This window comes from Euprymna scolopes, chromosome 17, assembly GCF_053919585.1.
Source record: "Euprymna scolopes isolate OS-2025 chromosome 17, ASM5391958v1, whole genome shotgun sequence".
Taxonomy (NCBI): domain Eukaryota; kingdom Metazoa; phylum Mollusca; class Cephalopoda; order Sepiida; family Sepiolidae; genus Euprymna; species Euprymna scolopes.
Window position 1 is genome coordinate 80,758,150 of NC_136498.1, and position 19,214 is coordinate 80,777,363.

A 19,214-nucleotide genomic window follows, 5' to 3' on the forward strand; every position below is an offset into this window, starting at 1 on the left:
TAAATTGTTAAAATCTTAACTAATCAAAATAAAAAAAATAACTTAAAGATTATTTAGTTGACAATGGTATTTTTTTTTATAAAAGAATGAATGAATGTGCGTGTACATATATGAAGAAAGTGACATTTTTAAAAAATATTGAACCATATGTTATTCAATTGGAATTCATTATTTATTAATTTACTTATTGTGGACTATTATCCTCATCAATTAGGAAAGATGGGGATAATAGTCTGCAATAAATAAATTCATTAAACCTTATATAATGTTTCAATCAAAATATTAGCAATATATTATACAGGTAGATGTAGACAGCAATAAAAAATTGCTTTGAATACTGTTAATATGATACTGTATAACACATTAATATTGAATAAATTCCATTTAAGAAAAAAGATGTAAAAAATAAAAGGACTCATCATACCATAATAAGAATGAGATTATATACATTTTAACAAAGTACAAACCTTTTACATTGACATTTCCGACTACACCACTTTTATTTACATAAAGACAATTATGCATTATGTGTCGACCATTCACTAATGAAGCATCCAGAAAATCTTCTAAAGTATTGTAACCAATAGTTTTTTGTAACCTGGAAAAAAAAAAGAAGCAAAGTCACATTTATATTTTCTGGATAAAAAAAAGATACAAAATTTTTTTAATAAAAATTGTGATATTAATTTTCTTTTTTGACTGCATGACTTCATTTAACAGATTTACCTTTAATTTCATTTTGCGTTTATGCATTAATAAACAGCAGATGTGCTTATAGTTATATCTCATAGGATTAGCAAATCTCTCGACGGAGGCAACCTTTCTAGGGCAATTGCTCGACATATTTAAGGCCTTTGATAGGGTATGGCATGAAGGTTTACTTCACAAGATCTCTAGCTATGATATAGCTAGAAATGTCTTCTCAATTATTAAATCATTTCTTTCTGACAGGTTCATAAGAGTAGTGATGGGCAAAAATCAGAAGCTCACAGTATTAATGCTGGAGTCCCTCAGGGGTCCATCCTGGGCCCAACTCTTTTTCTGATCTGCATTAATGATCTTCCAAATCACATCCTTACATCATTTGTAGACATTTCTCTCAGATTCTTTTTCCTCTGATCTTGAGCACGTGGTACAATGGGGAAAGGAGTGGCTGGTTACTTTTAATGCATCTAAAACCAAGCTTCTCTCTTTACATCAACATTCTGATCCCCATCTGGCATCAGTTGAAATGAATGGCTCTCGTCTTGAGGAGGTCTCAAATTTTGACAAGCTTCTGGGCTTGATCTTTACTCCTGATCTTAAATGGAACAGGTACATCTAATCTGTTGCCTAAGCCGCTGGAAAAATGGTGGGATCCTTCTATCGATCCAGTAGATATCTCACTGCTGATGCAATTCTATCTATATAAAAGCCAGGTACGTCCAAGGATGGAATACTGTTGCCACATCTGGGCAGAAGCTGCCTTGATAGAGTTCAAAATAGACTTCGTAGCCTCGTAGGAGATATCCTTTTCTCTTCCCTGCAACCTCTATCTCACAGAAGAGATGTTGCGAGTTTGTCTCTACTGTATTGTTATTTTCATGAAAAGTGTTTGACTGAGCTTCAGTCTATGGTCCCCCCCTCACCAAACTTTCACAAGAAACACTCGTCTAGCTGAAAACATTATCAATAATTCCCCCCACTCTTTATCTGTGCCTAAACCTAAACGTAGATTCTATGAACAAAGCTTCTTTCTTAGAACTTCCCACCTGTGGAATTGTCTTCTGTTTTCCTGCTTTCCAGCTGACTACAATATGGTTGTCTTCAAGTCTAAGGTAAACAAGTTCCTGATGAGCCATTCTATTTGCTAACAAATTTACCGAATTTTCATTACTAACGATTACTATATCTTCCAATTTCTACTGCACACTCTTTAACCCTTATCCTCGAGTGGCTGCTTGGCCTTGATAAGTGGTGATGCCTATGTAAAAAAAAAAAAAAAAAAAATTTACACATCTAACATATCAAGAAAAGTCAGTTGGACTCTCCATGTTACATTATAATAGCATCTATTTGGAAAATTGGTATTTTACTATAACTAGCTATTTACATAACTAGTTATTTACATACTAATTGATTTCATTGATTACACGTTCTATCTGGCCTGATAATCCTTTCTGCAGCAGACATTTTCCTAGATTCATCATTTATTTTCATTTGATAATCATAAAGATTGTTATCCAATTAAAACACTACATTTCTTACAAATTCAAAATGACTTCTAGAATCACTGTCTGTAATTATTCATGTTTATTTTATTTATATTTAATTGAATTCGAACACTTACAATTATTTATTTACAATATTTTCATTTTGTTGTCTTTAATTTGTGACTGTTGGGAATTTTTAAAGTCATTTTAAAAGCTTCAAACTTGTTTCCATATCACTTCATGACCAAGTAAAATTTTAAAATGCTTTATACATTACTGACAAAGTTATACTATATTAATTGAATTAAACTTTGTAAATACAGGTATTTATGAAAAATATGAAAATAAAAAATACTAAGAAAAATTTAATTTAAAAAATTCCCAAGCAACTCCAGGTAGTTACAATATATCAATTTACAAAACATCCAATACATTTAAAATTAGGATTATATTTCCTATTTCTTTTTAAGAAAAATACCTATTTTCTTTTTAAAAATGATCATGTATTTGGTTTGAAAAATAATAAATTACTTTGGCTACTAGTCATTGTCTATGGAAAAAGAAAAAAATTTCAAGGATTTGAACTTTGAACATTCTTTGACAAGAAATTGATTGAAACTAATTTTTTTAGCAAAAAAGCTCCATTTTATAGACTTTAAAAGTCAAACGGTCAATTAAAAGTTTATTTGATAGTGAAATATATAAAGAAGTTTAGAGGAAAACAATGAACACTATACTAAGTGAGCCCCCCCCCCCTGCAAAAGAAAGAAAAGATCGCCAAGAAATTCAGTCATAGCTTTCTTTTACAGAGATAGTTATAGATTAATTTCACTCACTGATTTTTTTACTCTTTTTGTTTTCCGGATATTCATTTCAATCTAATAATATTAGAATAATAATACTGCTAAAGAGAGAAAGGAGGAGAGAAAGAAAAGGAGAGAGAATGAATGCACTTCATTCAATCTTTCCTTCTGTCATTCTTGGATGGACTTAGCTATTATTTATTTCCATTCAGTTTTTAAAATTTTTATCATTAACAAGCTGTGGCAACCCAGGCGTCTTTAGATTCATGCCGGTTTCAATTTTTTTCTGCATTATTATGACATTTATCTCTTTGTTTAATATAGGTTTTGACATTGTTGCACTTTTAACTCCAGCTCTTGACCTATAAATTTAAGAGCTAAAAATAATAGGTGTGTGTGCACGTCCGATAGATTTTTAAATATCTTGTAAAAAACAAAAATAAAATATACTTCCAGGCAATGCCAGGTTGAGTCAGTTAGTTTGGCATAAAAGTGTGTGGATATAATTTAAACATTTAAAAGGCGAGAGAATTAAAAAAAAATATATTCCATTTATAATATTCTGTTTTTTTCTTCCTTAGTTAATCTGTGCGCTATGTTTGGAAAAAGGTCAAATACAATTTTTAAAGACCAAATTTGTAAAATTTGGCTTCAAATGGCCAATCTGGCAACTCTGGACAATATGAGAGTGACTTCTCTTTAATGTAGCCTCGTTTTCAAACATCATTATAATAATATATGATCAGTGTCATAATAGTGTGAGAAAGAAACTTTTAATTTTGCTATTCAATGGTTCTTCGCCGAAGGAAGTTGAGAAAATGTTAAATAAAAAAAACAAAAAAAAAACAAGAAAAATAAAACTGTCTGTTAAGAGATGTTGGAATGAAGGAGTAAATTAAAAATTGTCTCTTACAATGTGATTTTATTATTTGTATTGAACTATGTAGCACAATATTACTTAATACTTATTAATTTATCTCATTTGGTTGAGTTCTATATACACAATAGACACCGTTTTCATAAATAAACTATTTGCTGCGTGTTATTGGTTTTCTGTAAAAAAATCCAATTTTTTGCATTATCCAGTAAAATATAAATTTTATCAGAAAATTTAACATTCTATGGAATTTTCAAGTGTCTTTGCTAATTAATATTCTTAGTATACTTGTTCTTTTAAAAATAATAGGGATAATGTCACATTTTTTGTACAAATAAATTAAGCATAAAAAATGACAACCATTTTTATATCACAATAAAATTTATTTCCTCTGAACCAATGAACTATTTACATCATTCTTAACAAAATTAGCTCCATCTCAACTTTCTTAGATGAGGATTGATCACTTGTATCAGTCGGACTAATATACTCTACCAATTGTTGAAATCTGACCTACCTCAGAATTTCATTAACATAAATTAACACTTCTACTTGATCATGTTTGACGGAATAAGAACAATCTGCCCTTGTGGATTAAATAAAGCTCCAGAGTTTGACAAGTCTGATTAGAAGGTGTTAAATTTTTACATGATGCCTCTGAAGAATTTGAATAATTTGGATTACTGTTCTTATCCTGAGTGCTATTCTCACATTTCAGCCAATGTAACCTCACACCTTCTTCAGAGTCTGCATGGAATTTTGAGTGATTCCATATAAGTGTGGAAAACTATACAAAGGTGAGATGTTGCCTACTAAAAATAAGATTAGAAGAACACCCAAAAGCCATAATATGTGGTGATATTGATTGGTTGAGTATGGTCAACAACATATGGAAGGAAAAGGGAAACCATCTACCCTTACGCGATGAAATAAAAATTGGAAACAGAAGAATGGTAGAGAGCAAGACTGCTCCAAAAAATAGTGAATCTGCTGGATGATGATGACTTAATTAGCAAACCAAATATAAAATTTAAGACAATATGGGAATTATAAATTATATAATTAAATTATAAATAGATAAGGTCACGACTAATATATATAGATATAGTGATACGTAATAAGATTGTACATCTAAAACAAGAATAGATTTAAAGCTCCCAAAATTCATATGAGAATTTCCCACAAAGACACATGACATAATGGATATAATACTAAGTAAAATTCAATTCTAAGTGACCTTCTTCTGGAGGTTGAAGGTTAAATTTTCATTGCAGGTGATACTAAGAATATCATTGCAAATTAAGTTTTCTACCTGGTCATGGCTAATGGAAAGAGCATGATATCTCTGGAATAATTAAACAGTTTCCTTCAAAATTCTGTGCAAGATACACCTAAAGAAGGCTGTAGTTTACATCAATAGAATTGTTGTGAAAATAACACTCAAGATGAGAACAGTAATCTGAATAATCCAAATTATCATGATCTCAAAAATTCAGAAACATAGCATCTGAAGAAGCATCTTGGCTAGTGGTTACATGGACCAAAATGTGCATAAATCAATCAAGATAAGAATGGTGGTTCAAATTCAAAAAACATATCCAAATATTTTTTACTTTACATCCAGCGACCATAAGGAATTCTTACTTTTTATATAATACATTTGATTCTAGTACTTCCAAATTACCTTAGCTGTACATTATAGATTTATATACGCAAACAGACACAACATGTATCATTATTGTTAAGATGTATACAAATTAATAAAAATGAAAATGTCAATAACTTCATTTGTAGCGATAACTGATATTTCGAGATGAATAAATGAAAACGGAAACAATGAAATAAGAACGAATAAATAAATAAATGAAACAAGAAAAACAAGTAAAAAAAAGTCCCCGTTTTTGAAGCAATATTGATCTAAAAATAAATTTATTTAAAATAACATTGATTTTAATTTAAATAAAAACACAGACTGAATTTTTGTAACAAAAAATCTGATGAGAACTTAAAAAAAATCTCAAATTAAATAAATTCAACATCTGATATCCAATTTTACACATTCCTTAAAAACAGAAAGGAAAGGACAAAAGTACCTATATAAAGTAACCATTTTCCAAACTCCTTCCATTGATTCCATGGTTAATGGTTTAGCAATCAAGCGACATTTTGGAATATGATCAGGCTCTTTCTTCCCTTTGGATTTGGGCTTTTCTGTTTTGGTCATTGTTTTCTGTCCTGGCGCTGCATTCATCAAGTCCATTCTAGCACTGAGAGGAACACGAGAATCCTTGGCAGGTGAGCTTCGATTAATCCTAGCAAATATCAACAAAATTTATTATAGAATATTCCATAAACTATCAAATACAAGGATATGTCGTCTATTTTATCCCCTCCCCTCTAAATTTTGCAATATAAAGCATTTTTAAAACTATGACTGTCAAAGTCTCTACGAGATCTATCCTAGGTGCTATTTAATTACAAATTAGGATAAACAAATTCAATAAACAGGTCAATGCTACACTGGATAGAAGATCTGGGGGGCTTGTCCAGAATTACTCATATATTTAAAAAAAAAACAAAAAAAGCAAAAACAAAACAAAACTGTATGATGTATGTACTTATGACAGAAAGAACATCTTATACCAAAATTCATGTAAATTTACCAAGTAGTTTTATTTTTAAATAAGAAAAATCAAATTTTATGGTTAAACTATGAGATGATTTCACGACTCCATCACGAAAATAATCTGAAGGAACAAGGGAACACCAAATGCAAATTTTGCAAGGGAACACCAAATGCAAATTTTTACAAGATTTTAAGAAGCTATTCTTAAGCATCAGAAAAACTTTGCTTAAAAATGGTTTCCTTCATAAAAATAAAACTATCAATTTACATAATTTTTGGTGCACGCTATTTTCTTTCCGTCACAGGTATGCACATTGTACAGATTTTTCATAAGGGGAGAATTCTGGACAAAAACCAAGATCTGCTATAACTGGACCTGCATTGATGTCTGCATAAAATATACATTAAAGTTTGCAGGTTGAATATGACAAGAAGTAAAAACAAAGTTTTTATAAGTGAGAAAAAAGTTTAATCGGATTTCAATGATTTTAAAAATTTATTTATGTTTATTACTAAAGATAAATTTTATTTGGGAAGTTAAGACTGAAAAATTATGCAATCAATCATCACCATTTCAGGTAAATTATATGAAAGACTATGAAGAATGGCAATTCTTAATTTCTTTTACTGAATGGTTATTATAAGTTTAGATTAATTAGTATTAGATAGAAAAAGAAAATGGTGTCAGTTCCCAAAATAAGAATATTTGGTTATCCTGACGCTCTGCACTTCTTTGTTTACCTTGGAAGTGACGTCACACAAATCTTATAATACGGATGGCTACAATTGTAAAAATAATTTGTTTTGAGCTCCTTTTTTTCTCCCATTTGTTTTTGTTTTCTACAATTAATAAACCAGTTTACAAGTAAAAAATAATTTGTTTTATTTGTATAGTTTTTTAACAGGTGCTTATGCAGTTTAATTAACCGTTTTAACATAAGTAACGTGCCGACATTAACCAAGCAGAAGAACTGTTTATTTTACACCACTTCCCACCAAATGTAAACAGGTAATTTTAAAGAATTTTCCGATGGTAGAAAGGAAGCGCCCCCCCCCCACTAAATCGTGGCCACAAAGTGGGTGATCATTTTACGTTAAATTATTATAGAAAAGTGATCCCCCACTTTTTAAAACTAACATTTCTTCATATCTTGGAAACTACTCATTTGCCGTAATTTTAAACGTTATTTTCCTTTTCAGCGACCCCGAAAACCTTAAAGAGTGGTAATTTTAAAGGAATTTTCGAGGGTTGAGTAATTCTTCATATTTACCTTTTTTTTAATTGAATTGTTAGGTGAAAGTACAGAATAGTTACAATACACCCTCCCTTCCCCATGTTAAATAATAGGTTTCTAAATAATAGCGTTAAACATAAGCTCGGGTCGTAAAGTGCAGGCCTGCAGGAGTACCTATAAAAGGTAATGCCGGATCGGAAAAAGAGCGCAAAATGAAAATAAAATAAATTCTCCGCTCAAAATAAGAAATGGGAGAAAAAAAAAAGTTAAACGGGAGAAAAAAGGAGCTCAAAATGAAAGAAAAATAAAACAAATTATTTTTACAATTGTAGCCATCCGTATTATAAGATTTGTGTGACGTCACTTCCAAGGTAAACAAAGAAGTCCGGAGCATCAGGATAACCGAATATTTTGTAAAAGTTTAGAATTAAAAACTCAAAATCAAAAACAAAGCTAGCTCTACATATAAGGTTTGTTTGAAAAGCAATGGAAATGAATATATGTTAGCAAGAGGTCAAAGATGAATAAGCAAATTGTGTTATTAACTTGGCATCTTGGGAATATAGAATTGTGGCCTAAGCTTTCTGCAACCATTGCATTTATTTTTCACATGCTTTTTGATCACACCTATTTTTTAAAGGTTGCTCAGCCATAAGCAATGAACAAGAAATATTGAACAACAAATGAAAAGCACAGCACCCAATTGGAACTTTTCAATCCACTCCATTTTGCTCCGTATGAGTTTGTTTCTTTCAAGCTGAAGTTTTGATGGTACAGAGATCATCAAGAGATCATTAATGACAAAGCCAAGGGCAGTATCGCAGAAGAATCACTCCAGCAGTAGATACAAATATAGTGGAAAATGATAAGACTCAAAGGGATTGAAAAAGAAATCACATCTAGTTTTGTTGTTTAGAATTAAAGACACACCTCAAATATACGAACCTATCTCTGTACTCACCGATATATACGATTTCCATCTGTAAATTCATGCTGCTTCTTACTACTTTGGGCTTCTTCAAAAATTCGGGCTTTCAACAATTTGCCCAACAACTGAATTGTCTGCTGCCTGTGACAAAAACAGATAAATTAGATAGTTTTTTTGTTTTTTTTTAAATAAGGCTGCATGCAATGTGGAAAAAAACAAACAAAGAACAGAACAGTGAAAGAAGAAAACAAATAATTGAAGACTATATATGCAATATTTTTCTTCCAAAACTTTTGCTCAAAATATTTTAATAATGGCATACGTAGAAAGAGCTTCATGATCTAAAAAAAACTTTTAAATATTTTACACTACTTCAGTAACAATGTCATAATTTTATTAAAACACTTAAGCAATGAAATTTGCCATATAAAAAAAACAAGTTACAGAACTTAAAATTGAATTGTAATGCATTTTATATACAAGAAACTGAAATCTAATCCTAGGACTGTTGAAAAACGAATATATTGCAAGATTTGTTTGGTTTCATTATCTGCTACTTTCCTCCTCCAACAACAACAAAAAATTATCTTTTTTTATAGAATTACATATGAACACCCTGAAAAACTTGGCAGAACGAAAAACAAAAATAATTATTTTAGAATTTAATGTAAAAGAATCCAAGGCCATTTCAAGGCCATTCTATCATTTTAAGGCAATTATCCAATTTCTTTTTATAGGAAATAAATTTTATTTATTTTTTGCCGACTGTTATCCTCATAGTTATGAACACCCTGAAAAACTTGGCAGAACGAAAAACAAAAATAATTATTTTAGAATTTAATGTAAAAGAATCCAAGGCCATTTCAAGGCCATTCTATCATTTTAAGGCAATTATCCAATTTCTTTTTATAGGAAATAAATTTTATTTATTTTTTGCCGACTGTTATCCTCATAGTTGTTGTTAGCAAAGTAGATAGAGGCGTTGAGTCTCTACAGTTCCCTGTGAGCATTGTCTGAAGATAGTGGTTTCAATGCTACCTAAAGCAGGCCAGATGATTAGTTGGCCAAAATGTGTTGAAAACAACAACTATGTAAGGCAGTAATTACTGGGGATACAGAGACTCAGCATTCCTATCCCATCATGGTTAATTATTTGAAGAAGGCCAGAGGATGAGTTGGCCGAAATGTGATGAAATAACAACTATGAAAATGAGGATAACAGTTCACAAAAAAAAAAAAATAAATAAAATGAATAAATAAATTCATTTCAAAGGATTCCAATAAAAATAAGAGATAAATCTTGTGAGCTTTTCTTTTTTTCCTGTAGGAGTAGCCGCTTTTTTATTATTATTTTAGGCGATTATGTGTGATTTTAAGAGGATCTTTGTAGGAGAAGGAGGGGGTGGACTTGCCACTCAAACTTCAGGTCAGTGGTAGGCTAGGTGACACCCTGAAAACTTGATAAAAAAAACAAAAACAATTATTTTAAAATTTAGAGTGTAGGAGTAATTTCACAAACTTAATGCAAAATAATCCACCATTTCTGGGTCATTCTAACATTTTAGGACAGTTAACCAATGCTTTCTATGCAAGATAAATCCTGTGTTTTTCTTTGAACAGAGGGGAGGGCTCCGTTTTTTTTCTTTAGATGATTATATGCGATTTTAAGAGTTTGTGTTGGGTTTGGGCTTGCCACTCAGCCTTAGGGTTAGTGGTAGCATTAAGGTTTGTCATTTGGATTTAAGACTAAGGAGTTTTTGTGGGTAGAGAACTTCTTGCTCAGATTTAAACTTAGTGGTATGAGACTAACTCTAAAAGAGGCGAGAATGATTGAATAATAAGGGATCATTTTACATTAAATTTATATGCAATTTATATGCAAAACTAATCCACCTCACTAAATTATTTTTATCCTTGTTTTTATTTTTTGTTTTTTTTTCTACCAAATTTTTCAGAGCATAAATACTTGACCAAAATGTCAAATATCAAAAGATTAGAATAGTTTAATAATTTAATTTCTGTTCTATTAAAACAAAAATATTTTATAAAAAAAAAATCTGATTTCTACCAAAAATTTTCAAATGAGTTGAAAGAAAATTTACAAACCTTGTAACATCAGTGCCAAAGTTAGGATTATTCTTCAAGTAATTATGCATCCAATCAACGGCTTCACTTGCGCTAAAAGCCTTGTCATATATTTTCATGTAACGGCGGCGGCGACCAACAGGAATTCCATTCCGAAAAGTTTTAATGATATTATTCCACTAAATAAAAATATTAGCATTAGACATTATAACAGATTAGTATTTAAAGTAGGAACTACATTAGAATTATTCTTTAAAACAAATTAGAATAATGTAAATAGTTTAAGTTACAGTTTAAAAAAAAAAAAAATGACCTAAAGTTAATCAATACAGAAACAAATTACTAATCTATTTCTATAAAGTTTATGTATATGTTTTATATATATATGTGTGTGTGTGTGTGTGTGTGTACAAGATTCACTTCTAAACTAATTAACCCACTGTTATGAATTTTAGAACACAGTTTATCAGGGTAAGGGTGAATAATACAGCTTATATTTAGTTTTCATTTTATACAAAGGGGTGAAAGCCTGTCATGAAACCTCAGTGATTTTTGTGAAATTTTAACAATAGGTATCAGACATCAATTAATAAATATTCCAAATTGCAGTTTTTTTAAATTATTTTAAGGGTCTTAATATGAACACAACCTCAGAATTGAAAATGAAAACATTTCACTTTGTATTTGATTAATAGTCAAGATTCCCAAAAATTCAATATCTTCTTAAAACCCTTTAAGCTTAAATTCTCTAGAACCAAAATCATATGAAGGATCTTGATCCAAATTAGAATAAGCAGATGCAAAAATATTCTGATTTTACCAATCCGAAGACGGACATTCTAGTTGTATGGAAAGGTACTAAAACAAATAGTTTAATAATAAAAATATGCTTTCATTTTGATAAAAAAGATTTATACTTGAATGAAAGTAAATGTTCTCTATAATACATTTAATTTCTAAAAAAAGATATGAAACATTGTAGAAAATCTATGATGGTAACATATGGATAAAGAAAAAATAAACTTTGATGATGCGCAATTATGATAAAGCAGAGATAAAAATTAACAGGAATATTATATAAAATCAATAAACTATCTTTACTATTATATAAAAGGAACTTTGTATGTGTGTAGGAGTTTGTTCCCTATGGACTCTGAAATGACTGGGTTGATTATTTTGGAATTTCATACAAAGATACTTGATGTCTCTGAGAATGTTCTAACATAGGCTTTGTTACGGAATGTGTCTAATAAGTATCAAAAATCGATAATTGAAAACATTCGATTAAAGAAGGAAGTCAGATTTTGACCAAGTTAACACTTTTATACAACCTAACATCACAAGTACATTTGAGAAGTTTTAATACCACACAAGCACAAAGGCCCAGATTCTTTTATAAGACAGGGGTGCCTTCAAAATGAATGTTTCTTTTCATAGCACAATTCAACTAGGATATTTGACTTTTGTACGTTTAACTTTAATTCAAGTAAAATTGTACGGTTAACTTTAAGTAAAAATTTCATAAAATCAAAAGTTGGTTCCTCGATAAAACAGAGGCACGTCTGAAATGAATGTTTCTGTTTAGAACACAACTGAACCATGATACTTGACATTTGTATTTTTAACTTAAAGTGAAGCCATTATTTACAGATGGATTCTCTACAGTGCAATATTTCTTAATCAGCACTACACAAGTGCATTATACTATGCTTCATCACCATCAACACGTGCACTTTTATTTACGGATATTTGGTTCATGCCAGATATAGTTTTTTCAAAACTGAATTAACTTTACACTAGAAAGAATATGGGGCCTGATAATATTCCCAATATGTTTAATCAGTGTGCTCACTCATTATTGAAGCTCCTGGCTCATTTGTTTAATACCGTTTGTATCTGGTCGCATGTCTCTTTTATGGAAGACCTCCACCGCAGTTCCAGTCTACAAGTGCAAAAGGTGATGGATAGAAGTTATCTAGCTATTGTCTTGGCAAGGTCATGGAGCACATTGTGAACAACTGCCTTACTTCACATCCATCATAAGAAAATAAACTCGTCCATCTTTCTCAGTTTAGTTTTCTAAAATCCGACTGCTGCAGAACAAGCTTCCCATCTTTATTAGTACTTGACCTTAGAACGGGAGTCTAAAAAATGCACAATTTTAGCATTTTTAGATCTTACCAACGTATTTAGAACCGTTCCTCACTTGGCACTGCAGCAGAAACTACTCTCATTTGGTGTCCGAGGCAAGCTCTTCTCTTGGATCTGCAAGTACCTGTCTGATTGAGTGCAGGCTACTTTGGTCATTGGCTGTTTGTCAGATGAGCTTCCTGTCTCAGCTGAAGTGTCGCAAGGAAGGGTTATTGTGCCAACGTTATTTTTGCTCTTCACCAACGACCTCCCAACATTAATGGACAGTGCAACATCTCATTTTAACTGTGATGACTGTGTTCCCAAGTTTTTATACCAATGGCACACAAATTTCTGTGTCACACCTAGACTCATTACATAGCGTCGACATACCTGCAGTCACTGCTTTGTGTTTGAGTGGGCGGGGCACTGGAGCATGGTGTTCAACCCAGTAAAAACACGTGCTATTGTCCTCTAGATATCTCTCTCCTGTTTCTGTCCATGGGATTTGGTTTCAAGACACATTTGTGTCATTCTTGAAATGTCATAACTATCTGGGAGTAATAATACTAGCAATCTCAGGTTTCATGACCACTTGTCTTATATATCCAATAGGGTTAATAAGAATGTGGGTCCCTAGTGTTTGCCAGAATTGGCAGGATGTTCAGATTCTCTTGAGCACCTACAGTGTTGTGCCATCAGATATATATTATATATTCCCTGCTGCAATCCTATTCTCTATCTGCTATATGACAATCATGTTGACACACTGGTTCTCATCAGATCACCAAAGTTAAGCAATGTTGAGCCTGGCTAGTACCAGATGGGTGACATTTGGGAATTCTAGGCACTGTATGTGTTCTCCGCTCATCTCAGCATTGTTTCAGTTGTCCTGGACCTTCACTTGCCACTGGTATTTAACAATGTCAACTCAAAAGAGATGTAGTTGGAAATTGTGCAACTCTTCCTACAAAAATTTCACATGCATGGCCCCTTAAAGTAGGTATCCATACCCTCTCAAGACTGAAGGAAGCTACTATATGATTTGCTGTCTACTCACTGGGATGTAACAGTTGCTTCTGTTGCTACAAATTATTTCATGGTTCTTGCCCACTGCAATGCTTAAATACCACCCTATGCTGCGGCTGAACAGACCAAACCTGTGACAACATACATTCAGGTTAGACTCTGTGCATAATCACACTGGTGTTTGCACATTGTGTTCTGCAGTCCTGAACGTGCTGCTTCAGAATTGTGTTGAATGAACACGTATCACTGTCATATTTTTGAAGTTCTGTATTGGCTAACTATCGTGATGTTCCTAAGTCTCATGCATTCCTTAATTAGCTTAATAGCCTGTGTCTATTGCTAACAGTTTTATGATCATGGTTTGATAAAGGAAAAAAAAATGTATTGTGGACCAAGTCAACGCGGGGAGGCATGTGAAACTTTCTCCTGGTATACTACAAGGGGGGTTACTAACTAGAGCAGACAAGCAATCGATTTGATTAAAAAATGGGCAATTTTATTGATTTCAATACCAATAAAAGTATGGGAGGATGGAACATTTATTGCTCCTCATTCAATATTGGAAAACATTAGATCTCCCTGCTTGTCCTCAATAAATAAAAAAAAATATTGGCATCTTACAGAGATGATTTATAATCTAATATATAAAAGGCTAGTATATGTCCGTCTCCATATTTTCAAACTATCTCCACTGAAACTAAAAGTCACAGAGCAACACTAGGGGCCTCAAATGATTGGATTTTTTTATGACCGTTCCTTTATGGATTTTTAGCTGGTTAAAGTAGTTTTGAAGGAGTCAAAAATGGGTAAAAATTGAAAAAAAATTGTTATACATTTTGTACATTCATCTTAGTTTATTTTTTATTCTTAATCAGTTCATATGCGTGCCATGTTGGTACAGTGGTAACATCATCAGCTTTGAATGCTACAGTTTTGATTTCAGTTTCGCTTCTAGCTGATGGCACCCAAATACTTTTTTTTTTTTTTACTTTTGAAATCACAATTATAATAATATACAAGAAAACTAGACAAATTAAAATATCATATTTAAGCATATTTCAAAATAAATCAAGCAGAAATTTAGATAAAGAAAAATAATATAAATTAGGAAGAAAAAGAAAAATTATATAAATTAGGAAAAAAAAAATTTGGCTTTGATAGAATTTTGATATAAATTGAACCTAAATAATGTAACTAAATGTTACAGAAAACAAAACAGTATCTTGCTATACATTAATAAATATTTGAATCATACCAACATTTTTCAAACAAATTTATATTTCAACAGATGATAGCAATATGAATTTATTTAATCAAAACAATATGAAATTGGCTTAAAAACAGTAGATACAATAATTAACATGTGTTACATATTTAGCAGGTAGATCAACCAGTATATATATTAAGTACTTTATCCACTACACTATAGGTTCTTACGCATAAAATACTTGGTAAAATTTAGTTGTAAGTTGCACTTTTCTGGAGGTTGAAAGTTTTATCCTCAGTGTGGGTGACACTAAAATACAATTTACTTAAGACTTCTACCTGGTCATGGCTAACAAAACAAGAGCATGCTACCCCTGTGGCTTAAATGGTTTTATTCAAAATTCCATGCAGATTTCCCGGGTTCAACAAGATACACTTGAAGCTCAGAGGTTACATGGACCAAAATGTGATGTGAATAACAATCAAGATGAGAACAATATTACAAATAATAAAATAAATTATCTTTATCTAAAAAAAAAAAATTTGAAAACAGATTTTATAGCAATTTTATGAGTGTCTTTCCGATTAACTCTCTCCTCCAAAACTGTTGTAGTGATATTTTACAAGCAGTGAGCATTTCTATCTTAAAACACAAGGATAATACTAGAATAAAAAACATTTATTCATGCAAAATATGGGTTTACAATGTAAATTACTCTCTAAACTGTTTGAATATCATTCAACAAGTCTCCGAATAAATTTTTGTTAGAGTATTTAATTATTATGAGTTTGGCTGACTCATGTATAAAATCTAATCTAAGCTATTGATGACTTCTAGTTTTGGGTAAACTCAACAAAATTGATACTTCTCTGAAATAGCTTAAAAACGTTTTTGGTTTCAAATTTTAATCACACCACAACAGATTGAAGGTCAACTTCTGATATAGATTTGATGTGATTACTCTCTAGTTTAACTATGTAGGAAGAGAATTGGGTTTTATAAAATAGCTAAGTTTGGATATAAATTTTGATTATTTCAACATGTAAGGATTAAAATTGTTTGATTTTGTGTTAGGGTTCAAAAGCAAATGTGCATTCCTTTTTATAAACACACTATACAATTACAAGTTTTACATGCCCAATGTTGCTTGGGAGTTTGCTTTCATCTTTGTTTTGCATTTCTTTAAATTAATAAAAAACAAAAACAAAACAAAACAAAAAACAAAACAACAACAACAAAAATCACACACACAAAAAGCTTTGAAAGTGGATAGCATTTGTATATTATCGTTTGGTCATTAAATTATTAATTGAACAAAATTTTGGTGAAGATAATGTCATATATAAATTTATTGGAGGTAATTTTTTTTAATAAATGAGGATTTGCTAAGAATTTTAAGTGATTTTTATCTAACAGTTTAAATAACTAAAATCCTTTCAAATTTAGAAGGGTTAAAAATTCATTAATTTTTTTTTCGACTATTAAAAAATAGGAAATAGTCGACTTGTTTATGATTAAACAAAAATGAATTCCAGCAATTAAATTATTTTAAAAAGGATTTTTTAAATTGTTTTATTTTACATTATTGGATTTTTGATTAAGAAAGAAAAAAAAAAAACTTCATTAATCTATAAATATAAAAGCGAAAATGTGTGTGTGTGTGTGTGTGTGTGTGTGTGTGTGTGTATGTTCGCTTTTTGTGTATGTCTGTAAAAGGCTTTTTTCTGAGAAGCGGTCGGTCGGCTCACAACTTCTTAAAACTTTTTATATCACATATAAATCATAATATCTACGAGTTAACAGAGGTCACCTGTCTATTTAATTTGCTCAACTTTGTAAAGATAAATATTCAACATTTTTCGCTCACCGCATGTGGATTAGGCTTTTTCGTATAATAAAAAGCGACACTAATTCTGGCGGTATTTTTCCGGTCGCAATCGCCGGAAATGTCTGTAATGTGGAAATTTTCCTTATATCAGACAATTGCTATTCAATTTGGATAATCCCCTTGTTATGGGGAGCTGGTCACCTCCCCAATATCTTGGAAAATAAAAATAAAAAAAGCGTTCCCGCAGTCAAAGTTGACCTCATTAAGTCATTAAAACATGCACCTGCCAATTCTAAAAAGTTAAATAAATTCAAACGTGCTTCCGTTAGTATTTTGCGGTGGCCCAATGGTTAACGTCGCACATATTTTTTTTTTGCACTTTAATTTCCAACTTCGCCTCAAGGGTTCGGGTTCGATCCTCATACTTACCTACCAAAACTTTTTTTTTATTTACCCCCCCCCATCCCGACACAAACACCCGGGTGTTTTGATTTACCCAAAACCATACACGCCTCCAAACAGCCGGCCAATGCCGGGTACCCCCTGCTAGTTATAAATAAAAACTAAATAAATGCATGATGTAATGTTGACAAGAGAAATACACCCATACATATGGTATACTTTAATTGGCCACATTGAAAGAAAGGATCTAAAACAGTTGAGGCAGATGGGTCAGTTCACAGGAAGAGCAAGGAAAATATTGGAGGAAGTGGTAATGGGATAGAGAGAAAAAGGGATGCATAAAAACTTGGTTAGAGATAATTCTTCAAAGCTGTCCAACACACGCCAGCCTGTAAAATGTATGTTTAACTGAAGATAATGATAAATACAAGTGCTGACACACTTTTATTGATATAGATTTATTCTATGTATTTTGTCTGAATTAAAAAGCTACCCCCCTCCCAAATTAAAGAAAATGTTTTGTCGCAAAAGATAATTTCTATAAATTTTATGCATTTCATTTTTATTAACAGCAAAAATCTAGAATGAAGCTTTAATGATATTTTGTATTTTTATGATTCTACAAAATTTGGTTTAAGTTATATTCTTGCTAAAGCTCACTCTGGAAACATACAGCTTAATACTTTAGTTTAGATTAAAAAAAAATGTGGAGTAAATGAAGTTTTTAGTTAGGTTAAAAAAAGTAAAATATATAAACATAACATGTTTGCTGCCTTTTTTCTTATTGATTCCAAAGTTCAATTTTTTTCTGGTTTTATTGTCATATTACACACACACACACACACACACACACACACACACACACACACACACACACACACACACACAACAAACAAACAGAAAACAAACAGAAAAAAAAGTTTGATTACAGCAGAATGTTATAAATAAAATTCCAAACGTTAATTAAAATCATTTAATATTTAATATTTTTTTCATTATAAATTATGAAAACTTGTACAATTCAAATTAATTAAATAATTAGAAAAATTAGGACCGAGCAGTGGGCTGCTGGTCCTGTCTAAGTGTCAGAAACCTGTTTGACTAGTATGGTCAACCAGCAGAAGCTGACCATCTTGCACAAGATAGAGAAACACATGGCCAGCAATGAGCAATAACTAGAGTAATAGAGGCATTGAAGAAGAGATATGTTGGCTGGCCTGGCCCAAAAGATAGATGCAGGCAGTGTCTAAATGGCTGCTGATTGACATAAAGTGCTCGTTATGATGACTGACAACAAAATGGTATGATTTGCTTCAACAAGATCTGGGATGGAATTACATGTATTTGACTCAAGAGAGATAGACCTGGACCATTCATTGTGATCTGTGTTGACCAGACACTAGCTGGTGATGATAAAAAAAAAAAAAGAAACTGAAGTGGGTCCTATCAAGTAGTAAATAACCCCACACTCACACCATTTTTTTGTTTTGTTTCTTATTAAAAGAGAAAAAAAGTGACTTACTGCAATCAGATTGTAACAAAGTTAATATTTATTATAGTTTTCAACAAAAATAAACATGATATTGATTTTGAAATTAAACGAAATATGGAAGTCATCGTAACTAAAGAGTCACCTCAGACTCTCTCAAAACTCCTAAATTGAGGTATCAAAACTGATTTTTAAGATGTTATTTTTCATTCTAAACGCTATGATTTCAATAAATATACTATTACTAGTTAATTATGAAAAGAAATAATGTGTATATATAGAGACAAGAAATGCAGACACACACAAATGAATTTGTTGCAGAATTGTATTAATATAGAAATTTTAGGTGGTTTGTTATTGAGGTCTGAAAACTTCAAAGCAAA

General features: G+C 31.2%; 1 protein-coding gene across 1 annotated transcript in view; it reads right to left on the reverse strand.

The window, feature by feature from the left end:
• LOC145296836 (DEP domain-containing protein 1B-like) overlaps positions 1-19,214 on the reverse strand; it is a 75,567-nt gene that overhangs the window by 48,407 nt on the left and 7,946 nt on the right. Inside the window, exons 2-5 of the mRNA XM_080142957.1 lie at positions 10,768-10,925; positions 8,695-8,802; positions 5,966-6,184; positions 468-598 (exon numbers count right to left, since the gene is read on the reverse strand). Coding sequence (XP_079999083.1) covers positions 468-598; positions 5,966-6,184; positions 8,695-8,802; positions 10,768-10,925 — 616 coding nt within the window. The remainder of the gene's footprint in view (positions 1-467; positions 599-5,965; positions 6,185-8,694; positions 8,803-10,767; positions 10,926-19,214) is intronic.